Source organism: Solea solea, chromosome 7 (assembly GCF_958295425.1).
Source record: "Solea solea chromosome 7, fSolSol10.1, whole genome shotgun sequence".
NCBI lineage: Eukaryota > Metazoa > Chordata > Actinopteri > Pleuronectiformes > Soleidae > Solea > Solea solea.
Genome location: NC_081140.1, coordinates 9,696,919 through 9,723,936, shown reverse-complemented (window position 1 = coordinate 9,723,936; position 27,018 = coordinate 9,696,919). Strand labels below are relative to the sequence as shown.

Below are 27,018 nucleotides of genomic sequence, written 5' to 3'. Positions count from 1 at the left end.
ATATAATACTGGCACAAGCATGAGCTCCTTTGACAAAAACAAAACACTTTAAACAATACTTTTTTGGTCCAAGCTGAAAACTCTCCTTACTAAAGAGAACAGTGAACAATACCATCATTCTAAATATGACTTCTTTTTTTTTTTTGGCAACTACCTTCTAGTTGTAACTTTGCACTTGCTCTTTGTTTTTAACCAAATGATCAAATGTATCATTCTATTTTGCTCTTTTCCCCGCCCCCCCGTGTTCTCTCAGGACCAAGACTGTCCGTTTTGGTCCTCTTGTCTCTTCACTGTGCTACTTAAGCAGAATGGAAGCTCAACTCTACCCGACAGCACTCCATTTGCCTTGAGCTGCTAAATAATACCGGTATATATATACATACACACACACACACACATCACACATACCCACGCTCACACACACACACATTTTGAATGCAACAGAGTATGAACACAGGCTTTTTGGGCTGTGCCTTCCTTTTTGAAACATGGTCTAAGAGACAAGAGCTCGAAGTTGACAGAGACCATAGTTAAGTCATTAAAAACATTTTGGTCCCAAAAAAAAAATGGTTTACCAAAGCTATAAAACAGTTAAGACCACTTTATGAGCCTCAGTCCGTGTGGCTCCTCAATGTCTGTCTTCACTTGCTTTTCCACCTTCACCTTCACCTTCACTCGTCCGTATCGGGCTTTACGTCCAACATTGCATGCAGCTCCTCAGGTGTGTACCCCAGCAGGCTTTTTAAGTCACAGACAAAGCGGTAAACATATCGTTTCCCCGATGTCTTGTGGATGATGTTCTTGTCGTAGTAGTAGCGCAGGCCACGGCTCAGCTTCTCATAGTTCATTTTGGGCTTGTTTTTCCTCTTGCCCCACCTCCGAGCAACCTAAAACAATAGAAGACATGAGCTGGTCAAGATGTGACACAGACAGTTGGAAAGACGGGCAGTCATTTGATGCAGTTTCAATTTGGTGTATTTACATTCACATTCAAAAGCAGACCTATTGGGGTTTTTTCCTTTTGTTTTATCGAGTCACTTTGAAGTGATTCACTACTGATAACATAGTCATTGCTAATAGAGCCAAAACGAAAAGAAAGAAGACGTCTTTTTCATCTGGTTCTCTGCTCAGGACCTCCCAGCACGTGTGCCAGAGGCCAGTAGTGTCACGACCCCTCACCTCATCAGGGTCAGAGAGCTTGAACTCCCAGCCGTCGCCTGTCCAGCTGATGAAGGACTGGCAAGACTTGTCGGTCAGCAGCTCCAGAAGAAACTGCCACAGCTGGATGGGGCCACTGCCTGCAGAACAGATGGGGGGGATTCATTAGCAAAGTGTGATCACAGAACAAAGATATCAAACACCAGGCTGAGGACACGCCCCATCATTAGTTCAGTGTTTCAAAGTACTGTATGGCATAAAGCAACTACTCTGCATCTACTGCAACAACGATAGTAAAACACATACTTAGATAAGGTGCAATTATTTGTGTAAAATCTACATATTGTTGCTGCGTAGAAAAACAAAACTATAATCAAACTGAAAATACTTGAAAAACGCAATAAGGTGAAAAAGGATGAATACATTCTTCTGCTGTCTATAAAAGTATTAACCTTTAACACATAAGCCTCAAAATGTCCATCTGGATTTATTTATTTTTTGCTTATTTTAATCATAAAAGGGCCAGAAAATGTCCCATGAGTAAGTACTTTTAGAATAACTTTCAATATCTAGCAGCTAGTGACAACTGACTGCATGTTAAAATGGTGTGTTAACAGTTTAACGTGAAGAAAAACGAAAAGATTTATTGAGAAAAAAAAACAGATTTTGCATGTTAAATTTGAAATTTGAACGGCATAAAAATATTAAAAATAACATCTGTTCGATGGTATCGTCAATGTCCAAAAACAGGCCAAAAAAATGGAAACTTATGTACAGGTGTTTTCTCTCCTCTCTGGTGACAAAGACGCTGATTCGCCGGTTTCCTGCAACAGCGCGAGTGAAATTACCGTAATAACCATACGTGGCTTTGACATGCATCTTATCTGCTTTCAGAAACCGTTCCGATAGCACAAGCCGTTGCATATTTACGGTAATGCAAAGTGTGCTTGTGCTCTGTGATAAGCTCAGTGTTAAAGGGTTAAATATTCATGTTTTATTCACCGATGTCAAAGAGAGAAAAAGTAAACCTTCTGATCTGGGTCAGACTGAAGTAGACCAATGGAACCAAAAGTCCTCTTTCATACAACAGTCCCATTCATCATCTATTCCCTTGTCTGCCAGTTGCAGTATGTGAATCAAGAGCCAGAGTTCCACACCGGTGAAATCACTAGTTTAAAATAAGGCTGCCTACAGCAACATATCTCCCGGACTTGAACACAGAACAGTGTGTGAGAAAGAGAAAAAAGTTGCTAAGTCATCTGTAATGTTAGACTGGAAGGATTTCTTTTTTTTCATGAATAAAGAGAAACATAAAAATCTGGCAAAACACAGCTTCAGCTTTTGTTTTAACAATGGCGTATTACATAGAATGGAAAAAGGGGAAAGCAGAACAAAAACAACCAAACGCAACAGGTCGTTTTTTTTTGTGTCTGTACTAGATTCACAGAACTGCACTTTGATCTTGTGGTTTTTCTGCATATACACGAACCCACCCACTTTTCAGGCTCGCATGTTGAAATCACACCTGCCTTTGCAGCAAAAATTGAAGCTACGCACAAGTTAGCTCTCACTTCTGTGCCTCCGTTTCAGGGAAACAGACACGTGGGCATAACACACTTGAAATGGCATTTCAGAGGCCTCTTAGCTCCTGCGAGGACCGGGGGAAGGTACATGACAACAGCCACTCCAGCCTTGGAAAATAAGTGGCTCTGCAACACTGGGTCTCATTCAGGCCCAGTTTTAACTTGCATTCCAAAAGTCTGCTACTGTAACAGCAAGCCCACATAAAGGTAATACAGTGCCCGTTTACCCGCCCCCTGTGCTCTCATGCCAGAATGTAGGCGACCCTTTGACAAAAAAGAACAGGGAAAAAAGAAGTTTCCAAAAATATGTTTCAATGCTCTATGCACAATGGGGCTCATTGAAAAGGCATCGAGTGTGGCAAAAAGGGGCTGAGTCGTCTGGGTTTCACATTCACAGCAGTGTTAAGTGTTCGACCCGTGGTACACTAAATGAGTGTTGGGCATATGCCGTCAAAAACAAGATGGGTCGAGACTGGCCCCGCATTTAGATCGGTAGAACAAACTTTTAAATACTTTAAATGAATATAGAGAAATGTATCATCGGCGTTGATGCAAATGTTATATTCGAGGCCAACAATTTGCATAGTTGTACTTGCGAGACAGACCGAAAAAAAGGAGTGAGACAGCAAAGCATCACGATTACAGACAGTTTAACTTGATAATACTCGAGACAAGAGGTGTAAATCGCGAATTGTCACAGGAAACCACAGGGATGACAAGAGGAGCTCCACTTATCTCTCAGCAGCCTTATCGGGCTCCCTGTCCTCGCTACAAGTGGCACCTGTCACACCGTGACTGAGACAGGAAGCCGAGCTGAGTTAGCTGTCAAGCTGTCATAAACATCAATTTGATAAATGCATGTATTTTCTGTATACATTTTTATTATGATTATTATTATGATAATAATAATTTTGAGGGGAAGGTCTCTCACTCCGTCTTTTGCTTCTACAAGCATCCCCACATATGTACATGGACACACATCGACATTTAAAAAAAGAATGATGTTATATATTTTAAGAATGATGCTCTAACTACACTGCAGAACAACAGCTGGGATCCAATGCTTGTTTTAGCTTTACCATTTTCCAGGATATAAAAGCTCAGAGGAAGCACATTCTCCCCAGTGAAAATACACTAAATGAGCCTGAGGACATTCATGAGGCTTTCATCCATGCTTTCTTAAAAACCGATACAGTAAGTCCGAGTCAGAGTTTGGTGATGCACACATAGTACAAAGGTAGAATAATAGGAGTGATATATCCTTGCACTGAGGGCACAGAGGCAGATCTGGTGACGTCGTGCATGAAGATGCAAGAATGTCTCTCACAAATCCACAACGCTCGTCCGTGAGTCCCATTTAGAGTAACTCAACTCCTGCGTCATGTTTATTTTTAAGCGTTCACATTAGCTGCATTGGTACAGTACACTCTTCTATTAATGAATTTGGCTGCAGGGATCAACACAACCTCTAATGGTCACTAAAAAGGTTTTTAGGACTGCATCTGACGCGTCATTATTTGATACACACATTATGACATATTTCCAGAACCATTACTAATGAATGATTCATTGTTCTGTAAGCAGCTTATGAACTAAAATTAACATTCAGTCTATTGTGACCTTTTACCCGTTTCTGACACTGGCAACCTTGCAGTCACATGACTGCAATTCAAAAGCTTGAAAAATCCCAAACACAAAGAGGTGATCAGGGTCTATAGCACCACTGACAAATGCATATTTTGAACAGCAGTATTTGTAAGTAAGTAATGACCAAACATATTCCCATTAAAGTATTAAAACAACAAGCAATTGTTTTACAGGCATATGTGTATGCAAGCACTAGCAACGACAGGCGCTAAAATAGTGCATCAGAGAAGCATGTAGGTATCTGCACATCGCGTTGCACTTGGAGACCACACACCAGCCAGCATGTATGAGTATGAAGATGCTTCATGAGATGCAGAGATAATTCTCCCTCTGCACTTGTGTGCAGTGGCAATCACAACTTGTGTGTTTTACCAGCATGGCTAGGGTGACCTAGAAAAGCTAGGCATGAGATGTGTGCCACAGATTACAAGGAAATACACAATAAGTGAAAACAGAACAAAAGTAGTGGCAAGAAAAAGAAGAATGTGTAAATGAAACCGGTTAGGTTTCCTGTAATGTGCATGACATGTTTTTGTATATGTAGTATATATATATATATATACAGTACATATATAAAAACAGAAAGCAGTGCATTGGGGCTTCCTTACTTTTGCAGAGCATCAACAAGTGTGTTACAGCTGCATTCAATTGTATGTCGTATGGGAATGTGGAAGGAAATCTACGTGTGAGAATACGTAGGTCCACCCCAAATATTAATGTCTTTCATTTGCCTTGATTTTGAGTTCTCATTTTTTGTTGCATTCTGTGACTAGTAACAACATTTCCTGTAAGGTATTACAGTGTTAAGGTGCATGCTGGCTGATGCATAGGTTCAATCTAAATGGACCAGAGCTATGATGATTGATGTCATTATTTACCCCGCACTTTTCCTGCTCTGACTTTTAAAAACACCCTCCGCTGTGAAGAAGATATATATAATGCTGCAGCACTTATCGAGGTAGGACGCCACACAAAATGATAACGTGCCAACGGTGACATTGAGGCGTCTTACCTGTGTATCCTGCCAGTGCCGCTGCTGGGATGACGGGTTTATCCTTGCTGAGGTCTGAGCGCTCCCTCACATAGTCTTTGAAGGTGCCCTTGGGCTTGTGGCCGTGCAAGGCAGCGGGGTAGTCTTCCGAGTCGAAGCTGTCATAGGAAGGCACCCGCTGCAGGCTGCTGAACGAGGACTGGCTGCTCCACGACTGGGTCAGTCGGTCACAGCTCTCAAAGCTCTCGATGCTCTCAAACGAGTCCTGGCCACCGAGTTTACCTGAAGAGAGAAGGATGAGCGCAAATGTTGTTACAAGAAAGTCGACTTTACATTTATTTTTTGAAACATACCACGCGTTGAAATATCTTTCTCAAAAAAAAACAAAACAATTGAGTGCATGAGAATGTAAAATTGTTATGTATGAACGTGACATAAACACGATTTTAGGAGTTCATGTATTCAATTAACATTCTTTCTGAGTAGGCTTTATTTTTCTTCTCCTCTGCAGTGCCACATCGCTCCCTTTCACACCTCATTTGACGCATACAGCCACTAATAGAGTTTGATTTTAAATGTAAGACAGTCACACAAATTGCCTTGCTATTTTTGGCCTGGGGAAAGATAAGAGGAGTCTTTCAATGGTGAGTCATTAACAAATGACAGATAAAGCAGCACTGCAATCGAAGCCACATGTGGATATCAATTGTGCTACAAAATACTTTCCCACGTTGGGAGAGCGTAACGCCATGCTCAAACACTTGGTATGTGTGATGCATGAGGACTGGACCTCATACCTTGCAGGCAAATGCTTAAAGCACCATATGGGGGCTTGTATAATGCACTTGGCACATGCTATTCATTTATACAGCTGGGGGATTTGTGGATAGAAAACCCTAGCTTTGTGACTATAAATGTAAACTATGATCCTAATTCCTTTGTATACTATCAGCGGATGAGAAGACAGGCCTGTGCATTCAGAAAGTTTCATGAGAAAAGTCCACACTTGCTCACTGAGGATGACACCTCCACCGTCTTACCGAGAACCTTAAAGTTGAGTCAAGAAAAAGAGGCCAACGAAAAAAAATAAATCTTGAAGGTTACACCACTTAAGCTGTTTTACATAAAGGAACACGTTGTGGCTTTGGTTCATGCATCACTCTGACAAAAACAATACTCTTTTCTTTTTTTCCAGACCCAGACAAGAGTGCATGAGGCGGGTTTGCTTGAACCACAAACCAACCAGAGGGCCTGCTTTTCTTCTCATCTAATAAACACGCAGCGATGTGGCATGACACGATTCTGGTAGCGTCGGCTCAGTAACACGCACATACACACCCACAGCGACGCTTCGTACCTACATGCGCTCGTGAAAACATGTAGCACATAATGTGAACAGATGTCACCCAGCGCTCACACTGATGAGTAAAACATGCATGCAGCGATTCCTTCCAGACTAATCCTGCATCATCCTATCAACTCACAAATACGCTCTTCTTATCTAGTCCATGACTGCTCACCTCTGCTGAGGCGTCCCACACACATGTTGTCAGGGGATACCACCTCCTGCTTGACAGAAAAGTAGTCCACCTGCAGCGGATTGAGGGGTGTGTCCCGTAGGATGACAGCAGGGTATTCACTCTCGTACTTGAGCGTCAGCAATTCCTCGGAGCTGATGGGATGAAGTGTCTGGTAGGACTCTGTGATGAAGCCGGGCTCTGAGTATTCAGAAGGAGGGACACACTGAGCATGCTCAACACCGTAGCCTGAAGACATGAAATGCAGATAGAAAGCAAGGAGCGGAACAGAGGAGGAAAAGATCAAACTCAGAATAGAGCACTTGTTAGCCCTCCTGTGCTGAACTGCTGCCCAAATGCCGAGTGTGTGAATGGTCCATTAAACAGGACCTTGAGTGAGTCACAGGGATTTTGGAAATTCTTAGACGAAACTAAACTTAACTCTGCTTTTTTTTTTTCCCCCACTATAAATGTATGATTTTAATATGAACATTCATATTTTAGTCATGTAGCCTCTTGTGCTTTTACAGAATGATTAACAATGAGTGTGTGAGTGAGTACAGTACTTACTGCCAAAGTAGTCTGAGGTATAACGGGATTCCTGGAAGTTGGAGGTCAATCCATTGATGGGATAATGCTTTGTATCCTCTTCATGAAAAATAGATAGAAGCGCGTCAGTGACCTCGCTATTGATTTGATGTATCATGTAACTGCATCCAGCATTATCAAAAATTAATGACCCGAGCTAAACTGTTTCTTCCTGTTTGGCTCCCGTATAGCAAATACCAACAGTTACATCACCACATTTGGTGAATGAGTCCCCCCACCCACCACCCTTACAGTATAGTACGTGATTTAAAATAAAATCTTCAAATGAACAGAAATACCACAAATAAAGTAAACAATCAGTAAATGAACTTGTCTATCGGGGACTACAGTACGACTTTACCTTTTTGAAGCATTTCTAAATGTTCCCAAAGGATGTCACCCACAAAGTCAGGTGCTAAGTCGAGGAAGCGCTCCTTCCCCATCGCACACAAGGTGGCTCCGTTAATGCAGAATTTGTCAAAGTCAACGTTCTTCAGACTGAACTCGTTCACAGTCCACGTAAGCCACTCAGCCACATGGTTTTCTGTCCACTGTCTGGGATCTAAAAAGGATTCAAACAAATATATATATATGATTATTATTTGTAGATTTGGTTGTTATTGACTTCAAGTAGGCGCATGAGCATACGACTAGAAGAGATGAATATACTTGCAAATGTATTCAAACATTCACCTTCATGTGTGACTGACATGTGAATGTCTATGCAGATTTACAGTAGCTTTCACTTTTCTATTCTGGTGCGCTGAAGTGCAACTTAAGCACTGCGTTAAGTTCTGTTTTCACTGTGACAAAAACTCCAATGTTTGGTTTTACCTTTGTGGTAAATATATCTACCAACAGCAAACAGGGAGGCAGCAGTGGATGTAAATAGCAGTGATAATGACAAAGCAGAACCATAGTCTGCAGATATAGTACAATTACACAGAAGGACACTAAAACCCCTGCTGCCTCTAAACAGCATGAAGAGGCTCTGTACTCAGCCGAGACCTAAGAAGCTAATACCGTTTTTTCTCTGTCTTAATTCTTTGAAACATGTGGACTGATGTTTTTCAGTGAATCCCTCTAAAGGACACCTTAACTGGATGATCTTGAGCAGATAATGACATAAAAGCATCTAATACATGTGACACATTGAGGTGCGTTTGAAGGTTCATGCTTTCACCATTAACATTTGATCATTTAATCAATTTCCACAATGCAAATGTGAACGCACTTATGACAATTAGAGGCAGCTCAACGCCTTACCTTTGGGAATACCCAGCCGCTGCTGTTCCTTAGTGAAACCACTGAAGGTGGCCTTCAGAGCCTGGGACATCATCTCTTTACTTCCCGGTGTTAGTAGCGGGACATCACCACACTCTGGATCTACAAATCATGAAGCAAATGCATGTATGTTATGATTTTGAGCAGTATCAGTGTCTATTTTATTTACAAATGCAAATATTAACATAGTATGCTGAGTCAATTATGATTGCCTACCCAAGCTACAACAAAGCACACTGTGTTATGTTGCATGCCAATAAAGCTTACTAAAAACTGATAGGAGAGAGAAAGAGGGTGGGAAAGAGGGTGAGAAAGACAGACTTGTGAATGTGGTCAGTCACCTCTTTATAGACACACACACACACACACCCACACATATATACAGTGGTGGTATATATATACACATGGTCACATTTGACCATGATTAACAACACAAGTCGACAACTACCTCTTCTCCAAACACAGACACTGTCACCATATCACATCCACCCTATTTAAACAAGAGCTGTCACTCAATACAATGCCATTTGCAAATCAGCACAGTGTAATTAGCTATTTTATCCCACAAATCAATAGTGAAATTGCTAGATTAAAAAAAATAAAATAAAATAAAATACAACAAACACTAATCTCTTAGCTGCAAATCCTGGGTGACAGAGCATCTCAAGTTGCCTATCAGGGACACCATGACCCCTGCTGGCCCTCCACCCATGTTGCCCCCACACAGTAGGCCCACTGTCATCGCACCAAGCATGGGGTCAAACATTCTGAAAGGTCAAGGGTCAAGGGATGAGGTGATGATGTCACTGTAGCTGCTGGCGGGTGGTTAGGAGAACTGGCGGGTGGGCTGTCTCGAGGGTCTCAGCCACACACTGGGCTTAGTGTTCTCTCCTTACAGCCAGTGGGCACCCAGTGGGGAACAGAGCTCCCTTTGATGGCTTTAAACAGCGCCTGATGACTCGCACTCATCCAATTAGATAGACCAGACTGTAGAAGTGTGGGCTAAAGGGGGCAAAAACCATAGACATGATGGGAGGAAAAAGGGGAAAGACCCCCGGGACACTAACACTAGAATAGACTGCTAAAAACTAACTGGGCCAAGACTCATCTCAAATCACTTGTAAAAGACATAAAGGGGTCTATACAGATCCAATTAACTTCATGTAGTTCATTCATTTGATCTATAAAGCACCCACACTTTTTTCCAAAACAAAGGCCCACATATAGAACATCATGATCTGTTTGCAACTGCAGTATGATGTAATAGCACTATTTAATCTGATCAACTCTGGGGGGGAGGGGGTTTTCAACAGAACACTTAAGAACATATTGGTGCTTCAACAGGTTAAATTGCACATCAGAGGTTGAATCACACTTCTATAGATGACTCTTTCTAAGTAATTGTTTCCATCTCATTTACACATCAGTTGAAATAGTTAAAAACCAGAAATTTGACTTGAGGAAAAGTTGTGTCACTCCCCTCACAGAAACACCATTTGCCAAACCCAGATGTTCTGGCATCCCCACTGGCTGGTGGTTTTATCTGCCTGCAGAACACCAGAGCAACAAACAGTTCATGCTTGTTTTCACCACTTGCTGACGCCTTGACCTCATCTGGAATGCACAGCAGCTGTCGCTTCTTTGCCCATGTAACCAATGTCTGTCTGGCCATTCTTAAAATTAGGCCTCCAACTTTCTTGTTTCTGTCTTTGGCTCTAAAGAAAGAAGCCTTGCAAGTCATGCGAGACACAGAACAGGCGAGCTCTTTGCCTCGACATGTGATTCAATTAGGGCTGTAATAATATATTTGTATCTGTACGACTGGTGAACAAGCAGAAAGATATCCATTCTAGTCACAAGCAAAGCAGAGGAGCTGAGAATAAACACTGTTTTACGGTCTCACAAAAGACCCCAGTTAAACTACTGTCAGTTGCAGCCGGCACATCAAAATTAACCGTGCACCTTCACATTAAAATGAGACCTGAGCGAGTTGTTGTTAGGCAGAAGATGCTCCTGACAGCAAAACTGTCTGGGCCTCCACTGAGCTCATTTTTCTTTCAAGTAGTCTTGGTAGTGCAAAAACGAGCATGTTGCAAACGGCTGCAAACTGAGATGGAACCGGGGTTGAGACAGTCTGCACTTTGATGTGAAAAAAAGGCGAAATGTGGCAGTTTATTTAAGCTGGATCGAGTGGAGGTTGTCTGCACTTTCAAACCATTTACGCCTCTCTCCCTCCCCATTGCTTTTATCAACGCAGCCCCAGTCTGTACTTGCCCACACAGACTTGAACCCACTTTAGCACTAAATCCTCCATCAAAGACACTCAACACCATCTCGCATGACAACTACCATTAGACATGCGAAAGAGAGAAATATGTGAACCATGATTATAGAGCAAAATAACGCGTGAACTGCAATTTGGGTGATTTCTTTTGTTTTCATTTTGAATTACTTGTTTAAAACGTTAAAAAACGGAGTTTGAAGTGGGATGTTTGTTGACTGCCTTACAGCAATTCAAAGCATAACACATGTCTCCTACACTCAGACTGTTAGGTGACAGTACAATGGCACTTTTAACCAAACATTCAACTTTTTATAGGACATGCATGTACACTGCATTGCTGTAATTCTTTTGAAACAAAATGCAAAGCTGCGGATACATCGACACTGGCGGCAAACATGAGACTTAAAAGTGCAGTGATAACAGAGCAGTCTCTGTGGTGAATGACCCATATGAAAGTTGTCTGCGGCAGAGCTAATGCACAGTGCGCATCCATTAGTAAGAGAGGCCAGCTTGAATCTAGACGATCTCTAGTAAATGATGAAGTCCTGATAGGATTTCAATGCCAATGAGTCCCATTAGATACAGAATGGTCAGTACATACTGAGAGTTAGAGCATCCACAAGTCATCACTTTCCACATTAGACAGTGTGGGTCTGTCCGCAAAATGAGTCCCATCCACTTAGCTCCCAAAATGTGGGAGTGGGTGTAAATCACAGGCAACATTATGGCATTCACATTTCACTAACAAGAGAGAGTCAAAAGAGCTTGTGAGTCTGAAATACAACCAACTTCTTCTAATGACGCCAAGCAAATATGTCCATGTATTCTGAGAGAGGGAGACTGATGTTTAGTCTGGATGTAAATGTACAGTAAGGGTATTGATTAGCCACTCCGCCCCTGCCATGATTAATCGATGGTCTGCTGAGTGCAGTGGTGATATTTCTCCCAGGGATTCTCTCCGACAGACTGTGTGCACCATAACTGCCCTGCCCTTATCACCAAGCCCCAACTCCAACCATAGACTGAGGTTCTCTTTGGCACCTTGGGCTGTTAAACCAACCCACACATACACACACATGAACTAAATTAGTAGTTTCCTTTGCCTGTGCGCCAGAGCGTGGGTGTGAAATTGGGATTTTTGTGGTTTATGGAGATAGAAAAGGCATGGATGGGGCAGGGCAGGACCAGGGGACGACAGAAAGGGAGCATCATGGGTGGGTGAGGGGTGACAATGAACACACGGAAGGAGGGATGGGTGGGTGGGTGGCTGGCTGAGTGAGTCACCGCTCTGTAATATGAGCCCATCACAGGACAAGAGAGCCGGGGGTGGGCACAGAGGGAGAGAGAGAGAGACAGATGAATGAATGGGAGGTCTCATAAAGCTCCCGCTCTTCTCGTTGTCTCTGGAGTGACATCACAGTGGGATCAGTGCCATCTCCCAGCGTTTGGCGGAGAGACGATTCATTCATAAACCCTGGACTGCTGCCTCCACTCAAAATGATGCAATGATACAAACACAGCAGGCAACCAGACCCGTGCAATAAGGGACAATATACCTTCTATCATGCAGCTCAGCTATAAATAGTCATACAGAGTATATCTAATGAGTGGATGTTTGTTGGTGAAAAAAGAAGATAACATCCAAGAGACTATTCAAAGCTGAGCTTTCCACGTGTGTTAATCTGAAGTTGAGTATATAGATTGTTTTCTTTTTTTTTGTTTTCAATGTGAATAAGAAAAAGAACAATTTCCTGCTACTGAGTTGCCACTTCCTGTGGAATGTGAGGTGAGTTGTGGGTTCAGGGGGAGGTTAAACACTTGTTAGACCCCTGAGGTCTCATACCCTTCTCAAGATGCTCACAGGTACATATCAGCACCGTTATGGCAAAGTGCAGGGAACAAAAACAAGAGATGATCTTGGCTACTTGACAGAGGTTTATAATCAGCTCTTTAAGTCAGGCCGGTCCAGAGGTGACAGTGGTCTCTGAGGGAGCCTTTGATGGAGATCTGTATCTTGATCTCTGGTCTGAGAACACGGGGTCATAAACCCAACCAACAAGAAGGAGGCCCATTCAATGCAACGGGATGATAAAGTGGTGGCTAAGGGTTGCAGTGGAGTAAGAGGAGGAGGACAGGGTGGCAGTCTGTTTTTGAGAGGGCTGCTTGTTCGACCAGCTGCCCCACTGTTTAGCTTCCAGTCTCAGTGCCAAGGGCCAGGAATAGATGTGTAGGCCTGGGTCAAGCCAGTGTGACAAGGCCGGTCCAGACATAGACCCAAGTCTGCTTCATTTAGGACAGTGTTAACCTAAAGAGATGCCACGCAAAAACCAGGGCTATGAAAACCCTTTATTCTTAAGGCTTCTGGTGGTGTAAAACAGCTGTACAACTGCTGACATTGTCTTTGGCCATGAAACCAGAGTTGTCCAGGGGGCTCACTGCCACAGACACACCCGCTACTGAAGCAGACATTAAGTGAGACTAATACCCCACTGATGCCTCGTCGTCTTTTTTCTTCCCCCACCTCCATCGCTGAAATCATATTAGCTTATGACGTGAAAGTGCATTAACCCTACTGTTTATGCCAATGTCTCAGTGCTTGATATAACATTATGTCTGAGTTTGAAAAGATCCTGAGCCATTGCTGACAGAAGCTCAACACATTTTTATTAAAAGCTAGATGGAAATTTCCAGAGCAACGAGGGGAACAGAGACGAGGCATGATTTGGCGTCCTGTTGCTGATTTAACTACCCACATGTACACATTTTGTTACTCTGTGATCTTAAACAGTGCGAAACAGATCTTAGTTATGCCTTAAGTATTAAATGTTGAGCAACAGTATTGTATTTTTCACAACCCCACATTGCACAACCATCAAGTTCTCCATTACTTATTAAGGCAGAGAGACAATACTGAGGGAAAAGTCTAACAAATCTCACACAACTGTTTTCCACGACCTCCATATATGTTAAATATTTATAGCAAAAGCACTACTTACTGTGTTTTTCGTCCACTTATTCTACTGTACTTGTGTGAGCGCAGGTGCTAGCCTAGCTGTGTCCAGGCTAGCTGCCCTCCCAGGCTCCATCCCTGTTGTAAACAGACAGGGGATGCTCTGGGGGGACTGTTTAGGCATTAAACCAAACACACGACATATCTGACAAACAGTTTACTCTCTGTGTTGCATTTTTTCCACAAAACATGGTGCCTGCCCTATTTTAGTCCAAACTGATACATTCCACAACCAGGTTCTGTAAATCTGAATTGCATGGGATATCATACAATCAAAAACTAACACACATGGATGGCACAGTCTCTCTCACAGGCATTCTTTGCGTGCAACATGTATGTCCTTAAGTCAGTTTATGGATCTCATTATGCATTATACAGTATATAAGAGCTTATTACTGGTTTGAAGGCAAGCTATGGGCAACAGATGGAAACTTGACAAATAAACCCTCCCACCCCCCAACCACAATGTTTTCATGTTGCGTGCCTTGCATTCCACCTCTGTTTTACAATCGCTAATGTGCTTCTCACAGCTTTCTTGTTTTCCTCTAATGTGACCAAAAATGACTTAGTGGTGTAAGTGGCAAAATGGTCTCAGATTAAGAGGTTGAATTGCCCTTCTATTTTAAGCTCAGTGCAGGCTGTATTGCTTAAAGAGACGTACAACATCAAACATCTGGCTGCGTCTCTCATCCTTTATCTTATTGAACAAATGCTATTTTTCATGATGGTGTGAAAACACCTCGCTTCGGCTAACTGTTTTGATGAAAAGATTTTAAACCACAATTTGATATGGAAAGTTACAACTCAAGTGTTTCACAGTAAAAAAAAAAAAAATACTTTCCAACACGTGTGCATGTCAACCCTTCACCCTCCCTCCCCCTGCTTGCTCTCCCTCCCTCACACACACACACACACTTTGTCACACAGAAACACAAGCACAGACAGGCAGTGACTCAGTCCACTCGAAGAATGACTGGACTTCAGGAGATATCTTGCCAATTCAATGTGACTGGTCATGATGAAAGCAATGACCGTATGTTGTAAAAAAAACCTACTCTGTGACTCAGTTACCTTTTGACTGTGCAGGCAACAAGCCCACATTTAAGAAAACAAACAGACCATCTCTAACAAAGACTTACATGAAGCAAAATGATAATATTCCACAGATGACATTCATATTTCTGTATAAGAACACTGCCAAAGACGAGTCCTCATCCTTTTTAGGACACGTGGGCCTACAGCTCATGTAAGGCAGCTCTTTTTATTATTTTGAAAATGCTGATACAAGGGAGGTCAGACTAGACAGACAAAGATAAAGAATCCAGCTGTTTTCACCACATCGTCACCAGCGAGCAGCTTAACAACTTTCCTATGCCAGAACATGTGCCTCTCATTTGACTGCATCACCAAGGCCCAACTCATCATGAGCCCCACAGGGTCACACCTACACAACAAAGGCCACCACCCACAAAAAAAACCCACACTTCTTTATCATTCCTTCTTTCAATAGACTAAACAATGTGTACATATTTGGTGCTGCTTCAGGTCTGATACACATGAAATCTGTGGCTGTGTTCCATTTGTTGTCCTGATTACAAAAACAGCACGCAATACTGACTCCAAAAACAGGTGGTGTGCAGCAAATGCAGACAAAGGGGAAAAACAAGGGAAGAAAATCTGGAACATAAACTGCACAAAAATGAGTGACATGGGCTCCATGTGGACAGCTGAACACCCATAGGGAAACAAATTCATCGCCTTTCAGGACAGCAGACTGATTCTCAAAGCAACCCAAACTAGAAGAGGTTCGGTTTCAACTATAGGACACACAGCTCCTAAATGTAGACCCCTTAAAACAGAAACAGCAACAGAGCAAGAGCACAATAAACAGTTATAAAACACTCAGCTGAGATGTGTGGGCGGTCGAGGACCCATTTTGGGGCAGAGTCAGGCCACTTAGGGTTCACAGTCAGACTGGTAGTGTAAGGGAGGGGAGAGGCCTGTGGTAGACAAAACCAGTAAGCGAGCCAAGCAGACGTGCAGTCGGACAGCCAGTAGTGGCGTGTGGTGAAGCAGGCGTCTAGTGCCATGACTCAGGGATTACAAGCAAGAAATGAATGGGGATGAGACAAAGTGCACTCCCCAGGAACTCACTCTACACCACATCAAGGTGTCCTGAGAGAAACCCAGCAGAAAAACATGAAATCAGAGAAGGAGAGGGAATGAAGGGGCGGAGCACTGGAGGAGGAGCTATGTGGGTGAATGATTGAGTTGTCCGTTACAAAAAAGCTCATAATACTTTATTTTACTGGCAAAGGAACATATTTTCCTTTGTTTTGGTTATTGGCTTTTTATGGAATGCAAGTATAATAAGAAGCTGGAGTTGACCAATTGCTTGATCTTACTACCATCATATTGACTCTAGTCTCTCCATCTGGCCATATGCTTGCTATTTAGCAGGCTGCAGTATTTAGTGCTAACACACCTCAGTGTATGACTAAGCTTTATAAGAAACGATTAAGGCGTGTTTTCATGAGGGACGACCCACGCAATTTTATGTTTATATGGGCAACAAAGCAGATAACTGAAAGGAGGCATGAATGACACACAGGCTGAACTGAGGGATAATCTATTTGATGTAACGCAGTAGCATAACTGAGCACTACAAGGAAGAAAGAGGAAAGAATGAGAGGATCATTGTGGAAGCTCACAGATATCCAATTCACGAGTATCCACCCAGTCTGTTGACAAGTCTGACCATCACAGGGAGGCCCATTGAGCAAGCTGGTATCTGTTCCTCTCTCACGGACATGGCGTGGTCAAACACGAACTAATAGCGTATGCGTGATCCACTGAACAGTCCACTGACTAATCACGTTTTGATTTGGCAAATCGTTGCCCTCAGTTTGACATGGCACACCTCAGATGAAAAGCTGTCCTGTTTGTGCTGTTTGGCGCAATTCATCGACAGACCACATCAAGAAGAGGCTGGATCACCCAAACAGTGTTTGCACAGCTGCCAGCAAGCAATGCACACTCAAAGACAGATATATATTCCCTGCTCTACTGAAGGAGTGCTGACACAAACGCCGGGAAGAGAAAGAACTGACGCTTATGTAATTCCCTCTGTTGTGGTACAAGTCTCTCCACACTGTACCAACATGGTAAGTGCCATGGGAAGCCTTTCTGAGAATCATTGGTATGGTATGGTGGCCTGTGTGTGCCTGCTTGCGTAGTATATGAGGTGGGTGTGGAGCAAGATCCCTGATAAGAGCTCTTGGCAGAAGCATCAATCATGCCATTTATAACAAACAACAGCATTTTGATCAGATAAAAAAAAAAAAAAAAGGGAGCCTCTCCCTTAAGCTCCTTCTATGCCTCCATGCATGCCACCCAGCAGGGCATGCCCTCGAAAAAAAATTCCTGTCTGCCACTGAACCCTGACCTGAGGAGCACAGAAGGAACATTAAAGACGGACGACTCAGTCAATCTGGAAAAGTATAGTAAATGATTGACGGGCCTCTTGAGCATTAAATCTAAACCACACAGCAATGACACTTTAATATGCTGTAACATTCAATAAGACCTTCAGTAACACAAACCTACTTCATGCCTCTAATGTCACAATTCACACAGACACATGCTCTGTAACGGGTAAGTAATGCTGTCCCCCATCTTCAAAAGATGTCTCTGTGAAGCTGGCAGTTTTGTTATGGCTACATGATGCATACGATAATATTCTACCACGATCTGGGTTGCACTGAAGCAAGTGTGCTGCCTCAGGGACTGACTGCTACAACTCTGAACAGAGGAATGAAAGCCTGCTGGAACGTTAGAAGCCTTGTTTTGGAGGCACCCCTGACCCTGGCAGTGTGTGAGCACTTTAAAGAAACAACCTTCACTGGTGAGAGGGAGGACAGGCTTCAGGTATAAGATGACACTGGTCACACCTTCAGCACAAAAGGAAAACAAACAATATAGTAAGAGTAAGGTGGGCTGGACACCACTTGTGCCTGTTGGTAGATAATGCTGCATGTAAAGTATGCGGGTGTTTGGGGCAAATACAAAGAAAAGGGTATCTTATTCTGACCTCTAAAAAGCTAGTTTAGAGAAAGAGTTATTAATACTGTCATTAAACTGACATTATCCTGTGAGCGTGGTAACATAAAGTGGACGATTAAGTGTGCTTGTATGTGAGAAAAGATGTGCCAGTGTAAAGTTGTGAACGGCTCCTTGGCAGCCTCAGCTTGACCCGAATGCACCCATGTGAGTGTAAGCAGGAGCAAGCATTGCGAAACGGTTTTGCAAGATAGCGCTACGCTTTGGCAACTTTACTGCAGCTGTCAGCACCTTTTATGTGATTTTGTGCGATGCGTATATGAGTATCTCTGCTCTGCAGGTACTGACAGTGAGCAAGAGGTGGTTACTGTGTTGAGTCACAGGCCCTTAGTGGGTCAACGCTAGCAATTAGTATCCAATTTCCATGATGCATCAGCACCGTTTGCTGCTTTACCAACACATCCAGTGCCACTTGAGCCTCAAAAGCACAGGGGATTAGTTGTTGTTTTTTAAAAAAGCTGCTTAATGCAAATCATCCAAACATGCCACCATGTGTAACATGTGTGTTTGTAGAAGTGAGAAGTGAAACCACACAAAGTTTTAAAGCCCAACACAAACACAGCTTACAGTTGTGGGCTTCACTGTCTGTGCCCTGGACAACCCCTGGAGCAAGCCAAGTCTTGCAGGCTGCAGGGTCAGAGAGGCAAGCCTCAGCACTGCAGATTCATCACCTCAGTCTGTCTCTCCTCTCCTCTCCTCTGGAAAGTCACTCTCAACCACTGAGGAGAAGGGCAGATAGAGAAGAAAGGAGGGAAGACAGCAAGCAGCACTGCTTGTGTCCCATGCTGGCTAGGACGACTGCCCCATCTTTACCCAGTATGGCCACTGAATATATGGGTCAGTGATGGGTGCTAAGGTGGGAGAGAGAGAGGGAGAGGGTGATAGGTCCCAGTGAGATGAAACGGGATGAAAAGAGAGAGAGAAAATATATGTATGTATGTGTGTGTGTACAGTAAACCTGGAGCCCATAAGTCTGTCAGTGTGACACACACATGGTCAAAACATAGGCCACATCTGAAAATGTCATCAGTGTTAAACAGAGCACGGTGGCTTTAAAACACATACAGTATGTCCGTTACATGATGACACAATATGAAAGTCAACATGATCACATATCAACTTTTTTGTTGTTTTGTTTTATATTGGCACCTTGTTCCACACACACACAGCACAGTTTTGTGAATTGCAAAAGCAGACGGACTGGAGCCTGATTCATTCAATAATAACACACACACACACACACAAAGGGAAAGCCTATTGCATGACAGTAGAGCCTCTGGCGTGTAATTCTCCTCAAGTGTTGTCCAATATTGAGCAACCGACAGCGTCTTCACGCTGACATATCAGGACGTGATGTCCCTGTATGTACCGAGAGTCTGGTGTGTGTGTGTGTGTGTGTGTGTGTGTGTAACAGGATAAACACGCAGAGGACTCGCGTTAACTGTCAAGCTCTAACAGAAGACTTGTTCAAAAAATTAAAAAATAATATGTTTACTCACCGTCCATTTTTTCAGCCTTTATAATCGTTAACGTCGGTTTCATATCGACAGCTGCCGTCATGATCATCAGATCGGCGTGACTTAATAACGCCGCGTCCCTCTTTTATTCTAAAAATTCCAAACACACACTATATAGATTTGTGTATGAGAGAAGAATCTTATCTTAGCGCTCCGGTCTAATCTACAAAGCGATGGTTGTCTTTCTTTTCTTGGCTTTATACCCTCACACTTAAAATCCGACTCAATGTCTTTCAAAACTTATCTCTCTCTCTCTCTCTCTCTCTCTCCTTTCTCTCTCTCTTTCTCTCTCTCCGGTGCATGCACACACACTCCCTCTTTTCCTCGTTCTTTCTAACTCACTCACACGCTCACTCACTCCTTCCTCTCTATCTGTGGACATGGGCGTTGCATTACACGGAGACGGAGCGCCGACGACAGCTGAAGTGGGCGGTGTTTGTGTGTGTGAGTGTATGTGTGTGTGTGTGTGTGTGTGGAGGAGGTTGACTTACCGGTTGATTCACAATTCAATTACAAGCCCCCCCCCCAACCTTCCACACACACACACACACCTTGTTCTTAACCGTAAACGTCCAGTGTGTAACATTGAGAAGGGTTTATTAGAAGAAAGTGAATATACCACGTACTGTACCACTTGTATAAGTGTACAATCACTTTCAATCATGAAAAGGCTGTTTTTTGTCTTTTGTATGAACTGTAGCCAAGGGACTTTATTTACAGAGGCGGCCATCTTGTGCCGCCATATTTCTCCGGCGTACCAAACTGACAAAACAGCCGCAATAAAGCTGAGTACGTAAACAAAGAGTGACATCCTCACTGGTGGTCGCAGTTTCCTAGTGCGAGAAGAGGAGACCTATGTTTGTAACAGTCTCACCACTAGACGTCACTAAATATTTCACACGGGTCCTTTAGCCATGACCAGTTTATGGCACATGGGTGAGTTTCCATCAATCATTTGTGCTTAAAAAACTAAGAGCACAGTGTTCATTCATAAAAGGCATCATAGCAAGAAATAATACGCCTCACACTGTCTCACATTACACCCTATACTGTGCTCACTGATGGGACTGGACTCTTTCAGTCAGACTTACTATAGGGAATGGATTGCAGATACTGTATGGTTGAACAAACTGATCCTGTATGGGCACATTATACACTACAAACATTCCAATCTTTGTTTGGAGATGGTTTTAGATCTTAAAATAGCCCTGCTTAAACCGTTTAGATGTAGTGTGTGTGTGTGTGTGTGTGAGCTGGAAGCTGGAAGGTGACGCTGAACTGTCTGTGTCCCACTTTCTACATGTCCACGTTTCCTCGTAACTCGTTACCCTCCCTTGTAAACACCTCAGAGTATTTCCTGTTCACCTTGTACCGATCAATTAAAAGACAACCATGTCTGTTTTGCTCTCTTTAAACAGCTCATCTGGCATCAGTAGAGCTGGGTATATTATTGTATAGTATTGATTTGAAAGTTATTCAAAGTTAACTAGGTCATTAAAGATGCAACATTTAAAGTGTGGTTGCACAGACATTCAAATAAATCAAAGTAGGTCTCAAAAAGAAAAGAAAAGAAAAATCTGCCTGTTCTGTTTTCTTATTGTTGTCCTCTATTATCTTAAATAATCACCATACCTTCTCCTGGAAAAGGAATCAATAATTTGTTCTGCGACTGGAAAAAAAGATGAGAGAATGATTGGGCATTTTAGCCACAGTAAGGCTTCACTGCCAACGGGTCACACCTCCCATGGGAGCAGAAGCAGAGATAATAGATTATAATAATAATAATTCTCCCACTAACTTAAATGGAACTTACTGTTTTGTTTTGATTTGTGTTTCATTTGTTTAGTGTTTCAGCTTCCACAAGAAGTGGAGGTCTGGATCAACATGAATGTGTTTCTTCTTCAGTTCATTTTCCATGAATCTCGCATCATCGCGAGCAACCTTGTTAGAGTGGGTCATATGGAGCAACCTATAATGAACATGAATAATATGATACTGTACTGTGCTCATGTATTTCTAAATGGGATGATCTGGGTGGAGGCTGGGGAGCCAGGGATATTGATCACACATGGATTTTTAAACCGGTGGTACTTCGCTGGCTCCATTAGCAGCCTTGGATCAGGTTTCACTGGCCTGATAGAAGCCTCGTCTGGGAAGAGGACTCGTGGGTTCTGCGGTGAGAGGAGCTGCCTCACTGGGGGCAAAGTGGTGGGGGTAAGTGAGGGGGAGAATTGGAGGGAGGAGGACAGTACATCTCACTTCTTCTTAGTCAGTCTCTCACTCTCTCTGACTGGACCTCTTTGTCTTCTCTTAATGAACTCCCTCGTATCTGTTCTTAAAAGGACAGCCCGGGTCCCTCTGTGCCTGAGGGCAGCCATTAGAGCTTTAATGGTGTTGCTGACTAATATCTGGACTGGCGTCACTGTAAACTGTTTTATTCTTTCCATCTTGACTTTGTTTTTGTTTTTTTTAACACTATAAAAATCATTCCGATTGTATTTCTTCATTCTTTTTAAGAATGTGTGGTAAAAGGAATGTGATAAAAGCTGAACTGGTAAACTGGTGGATTGTAAAACAGTAACATAAATAATCAGCAACAAATACTCCATCTACTGGTCCAAAAACATGTTCAATCTGTTCGGACTCAGATCATCCAACTGACCAATTTAAAGAGATGTTTAAATGCGCAAAATGTCTTCCTTCCAAAAACATTTGTTCCAATTGGAATTTAAAATTTCATTCGTTAGATGGGCGCCAAACTAAATGATCCGATTGTGGTTTGTGTACAAACGCATCAAGCGTTCAGTCAGAATAGACTTTTTTGACATGCAGTGATTTGACATCTACATGCAGAAGTAGAAGCAGAAAATGCTGAGTTTTCAGATTGTTTATGTGACATATTTTTATTCCGATTACATGTGTCCATGTAAGCAAAGCTACTGAGAGCAATGGGGTTGTAATTGTTTCGTTTTTTTTCTCGTTTTATTTCTGGTGTGACTGCAATGTCACAGTTTTCACACGGGTGAAAATGCTTGTGACACCGGGTCAACAAATACCACAGGGCAGACCACTCACTGGCAATGGGAATGATGTTTTAATGGTTTCATCTGTGTTTGCAAGTCCTTGGTCTACCTGCTAATTTTAGTTAGAAAAATGCTGAAGTGACTGCAAGAAGCATTGTTGCTTCACATTCCTGTTGCCACACAACATCTATGCACCTCTCTTTTTAGTATAGCACATGCACGATATTTCTTTTTCCTCACAGCGATGACGAGTTTGCAATGACGAGTATTTGTCCACAGACAGCCTTTTGTACAGTGACCCTGAAGACAAACACATTTTCTACTGACATGAGGAAAACAGTTCCCATTAAATTTATCTTCATAGAGATCTCTCTATCAGCAACTGGTGTCAAAGGTTCTCAAAGCCAAAAGAGAACTGTTGTTGAAACAAATCCTTCCCGCCTGAGAGAGGGGGATTGTTAATTGTCACACTGTCATGAAACAGCCAACCAGCATGGTACCAGTACGCTTCAGGGCACAAGTTCTGGTTTCAGTGTCAGTCTTCTCTTCACCTGGCAAATGCTGTTGCCATGGTCTTGAAGATTAGACAGCTTCACTCATTTGCCTTGTAGTCTACCACCCCTACAGCAGTCTCCCTCGCTCCCTCTCCTCGCCGATCTCTCCTGCTTGCCGAGTGTCTCTCGCTGGCACATCTGTGCTTGTGCGCCTGTCTATAATCCTTAGATGTAACCACTGCACCTGCTACTTTTCACAGCGTTAACTGAAAGGTTATTCAATTTAGAGCAATCCATTCCACTGTCAAAAGATACTCGTCTCTGGTTCCTGTGCCACCGCAAAAAAAAAAAAAAACCTCAAAAGAGCTCGGAGGGTTGCATCATGTATTTTCATTTTAAAACAGTTTGTTTTTTTTGACATGAAAAAATAACTGAAGATATCAAAGATTTAAACATTTACACAATGTGTTGTGACCCGACAGGGTTGGTATGGTGTGTGAATGGACAGCAATCAGCACTTACTCAATCAGTCGCTCATTTACAGGCACTCAAGTAGACTTATACAGATGGGTGATGGGTGATGGGTGATGGACGCAGACAGACAGACAGACAGACAGACAGACTCTGATCCTACCCATACTCCTATCTCCTATATGTGCGTTTATACGGATATTGTACATATTGTATATAGTGTGTATGAGTGTATGAACAATGTTGATAGATATATGCTTTGGCAATGTAAGATGCACATTACCATGCCAATAAAGACCAACAATTTTGATTTAGACAGACAGACAGACAGAGTGAGAGAGAGAGAGAAAGAGACGAGGCAGTAAAACAGTGGGTTCCTTGTGGCCTCAGGTGAGAGCTCTGTCTGTGTGGATGCTGTCTGAAGGTGCCAAAGGCTGGATGCACTCCTGCTGAGATCAGAGGACTAACTGGGACATGAGCGGTGTACCCCCGATGTGTGTGCGTGTGTGTGTGTGTGTGTCTATGCTCATGCACTCTGTTTATGTACATTGCTCTCTTGTGCCTCAAATTCCTCTCTTCTGTGTGTGTGTGTGTGTGTGTGTGTGTGTGCTTATGTGTGTGCACGCGCTACTAAGTAGCCGGGCCTCCGTGAACAAAGGCTCAGCTCTTTTCTGAACAATTAGCTACGGTAAAAAGGACATCTCTTCCTCCATTAGCGGCACCACGTGCCCCCCCCATCACTCCATTGTGCAGATAATTCAATTATCCCCACCCCCCTTCAAGTCTCTCTGCCTCCAAACCCTCCCTCTCCTTGTCTTGCCCTCCCCTCCTCTCTGTTACCACTGTGGTTTCAGATAAAGCTCTGCTCGTCCTCACTGGGAACATATACGATGTAAAATACATCACTCTGGCGGTTTTAAGTATCTAAAGAGTGTGTAAAGAACTGAATTAGGTTGAAGCGACAATGGAGCTCATACCGCGCAAAATATGAGACACAGTCACGCCTACTGTTACCACTGTGTACACTCACCGCAGTTAACATTCTGTTAATATTGCTAAGCCCCTGTGTGAGCATTAAAACAATGGGAGGCCTCTCATAGGATTCATTAAAGCGCCAACTTTCCTGAAAAAAAAAAAAAATGTACATGAGCTGTCGTCTGTTGCATCATCTCCCGTCAGTGATTGCAATTGCCTGAGAACTGCATGTTCTGTCTGATGGGGTTGGCATTTAGTCACTGTGCTATCAAGAGGAACTTACTACATACCCACTTCCTAGAAAATAAAAATGGAAGATTACTGTGATCGTAAAAGTGATCATAAAAATGGGTCACAAATGCATTCATGTCGTCACATTAGGAAAAGGGCTGGCAATATTGGTAAAATTGTACTTAAGGGACAGATGGGGACTCCACTGTAAACTGATTATAAGGCATAATGGAACCACTTTTCAAACGCCCTCAAATTCTCCTGTGTTTCTTCAAAGGTTTCTAAAATGACTTCAAAACCAACTAGTATGTAGTAGTAGTAGCAGCACACCAGCGCTTTCCTCTCGCTATTGTTATTATCACAGTCGCACCGTGCAGTTCAAATGTAGGACCACGGCATAAGTGTTGTCCATCCCTCCACAGTTGTCTGTTGCTTTTCCGTGTTTCCACTCTTGTTTTGTTTTATTGTTGGAGGGGGAAGTGTGTGCTGGCCTGATTAGCATCACTGTTTCCTCCTTTCCCATAACCCCCGGACCCCCGCAGGCTGCCTGTTTACTTTGAGAAATAAAAAATGGGCCTGCGCCCGTGAGGACGTGCCCCTCGTCAGAGACAAAGTCCCCCCCACCACCACCACCCCACCCAGAGACTACAAATCTCAGCTCCTCCTCCCCCTCGTCTTCTCTCCTCTCATCAACGCCAGTCCGAGTCCTGTGACTTATCCCTCTCCCTATCAGTCCACTCTCCGTAAACTGTATTCCGCCCACTCTCCTTTCCTTTCCACCCTTTCCCCTCCTCTTCCAACTGTCCAGCTGTCAAATCACATCAAATAAAACACAGGCCAATGGTCCCAGAGTGCCAGATCACAGCTGTGTCTGCGCACACTGAATGGGAGTGCATGTTTAAATGTACAGTGAACCCACGGGTGCCTGAGAGTGCATGTGTGTGTGTGTGTGTGTGTGTGCACGCATTGCTGAATGGGAGGATGCTGTAATACAATACACGGTACCATTAAACACCAGAGTGCAGGGTGTGAATTTAATGAATGAATATGTGGAGTGTGCATCACTGCATGATGTTCGAAGAGTGTGTGCATGGGTTTGATATCTGGGCCTGGATTTCAGTGAGAATGCACAGAAATGCACACTCCCTCCTTTTTTTTTCCCACACACACACAGTTTTTTTTACCATTTCCACTATGGGAGTTTACAACAGTGACTGTGCTGCGAGTGTTGGAAAGTGAAGAGTGGGACTGGGTTTGTGTAAACATCGCCATGGCATGGCTGTTGTCAGGAAGCAGTGTGTGTGACATTGGGCTCTAGGCCAAACATGCAATGGTCCTTTAACATCCCACATCCCCGCCTCACATCTGCTCTGTGCTCCATCTTTCTCACACGAGCACATTTCATTTTAACAACAACCGATCCATCCTCAAACCAAAAAAAAAAAGAAAAGAGGACTTCAGCTGTAAAAGCTGATGTAATGTAACTACCTTTAAGTGAAATAATATATATCACCCCGTATAGCACACACAGCAGTGGACTTAGTTTAAGAGATCGTGAGGAATGTTGTCGACTTGTGAATGACCTGCAGTGCTTAAAAAAAAACATCCTGATTTACTTCATTGTTTAGTCCTCGCCTTGTAAGCTGCTCATCGCGCTGATATATTATGTACAAAAGTCAGTGACTACAACCAAAAACTGTCATTATATTCCAGTTATTGGTGGATTAAATAAAACTTGCTTGCACTGCACTGATAATGAGCCAAACATAAAAGCGATTATTTAACGGAGAGACCGTGTCTTCAGTTTGAGTGAAATGAGTCAAAGCAACGGCCGCAGGGTGTGGAGACTGTGTCAAAGGTTCCTGAGCTGCAGTTGAGGTTAACAAAGACTCATAACACCATGTGCCGCTGGCACGAAAACTCCTATACAAGAGCTAAATGACTATTACAAATACCTCCAGGTGGTTTAAAAGCTCCTAGACCTGTGGCCTAGTGTAGGATTTAGGAGAAGGATGAGAAGAAAAAAAAAAAGGGTCAGCGCTCGGTTATTCTTTTCCACTAAGCAATGTTTATGTCAACAGTTTAGCATTGGGAGCAATGAAGAGAGGGCTCTGAAGGAGTGTCTC

The 27,018-nt window shown here is 43.1% G+C and overlaps 1 protein-coding gene across 4 annotated transcripts in view; it reads right to left on the bottom strand.

The window, feature by feature from the left end:
- Positions 1–235: 235 nt before the first annotated feature.
- Positions 236–27,018, bottom strand: part of ets1 (v-ets avian erythroblastosis virus E26 oncogene homolog 1) — a 32,422-nt gene continuing 5,639 nt past the window's right edge. The window contains exons 1-8 of one of the 4 annotated variants that reach the window (XM_058634573.1): positions 19,681–20,055; positions 8,751–8,870; positions 7,846–8,046; positions 7,467–7,544; positions 6,900–7,145; positions 5,401–5,661; positions 1,180–1,298; positions 236–887 (exon numbers count right to left, since the gene is read on the bottom strand). In XM_058634573.1, coding sequence (XP_058490556.1) covers positions 672–887; positions 1,180–1,298; positions 5,401–5,661; positions 6,900–7,145; positions 7,467–7,544; positions 7,846–8,046; positions 8,751–8,870; positions 19,681–19,747 — 1,308 coding nt within the window. In that variant the 5' untranslated portion in view covers positions 19,748–20,055 and the 3' untranslated portion in view covers positions 236–671. Of the gene's footprint in view, positions 888–1,179; positions 1,299–5,400; positions 5,662–6,899; positions 7,146–7,466; positions 7,545–7,845; positions 8,047–8,750; positions 8,871–18,748; positions 19,628–19,680; positions 20,056–27,018 lie in introns of those variants that run through there. The other 3 variants (XM_058634574.1, XM_058634571.1, XM_058634572.1) reach the window with 3 other exon arrangements.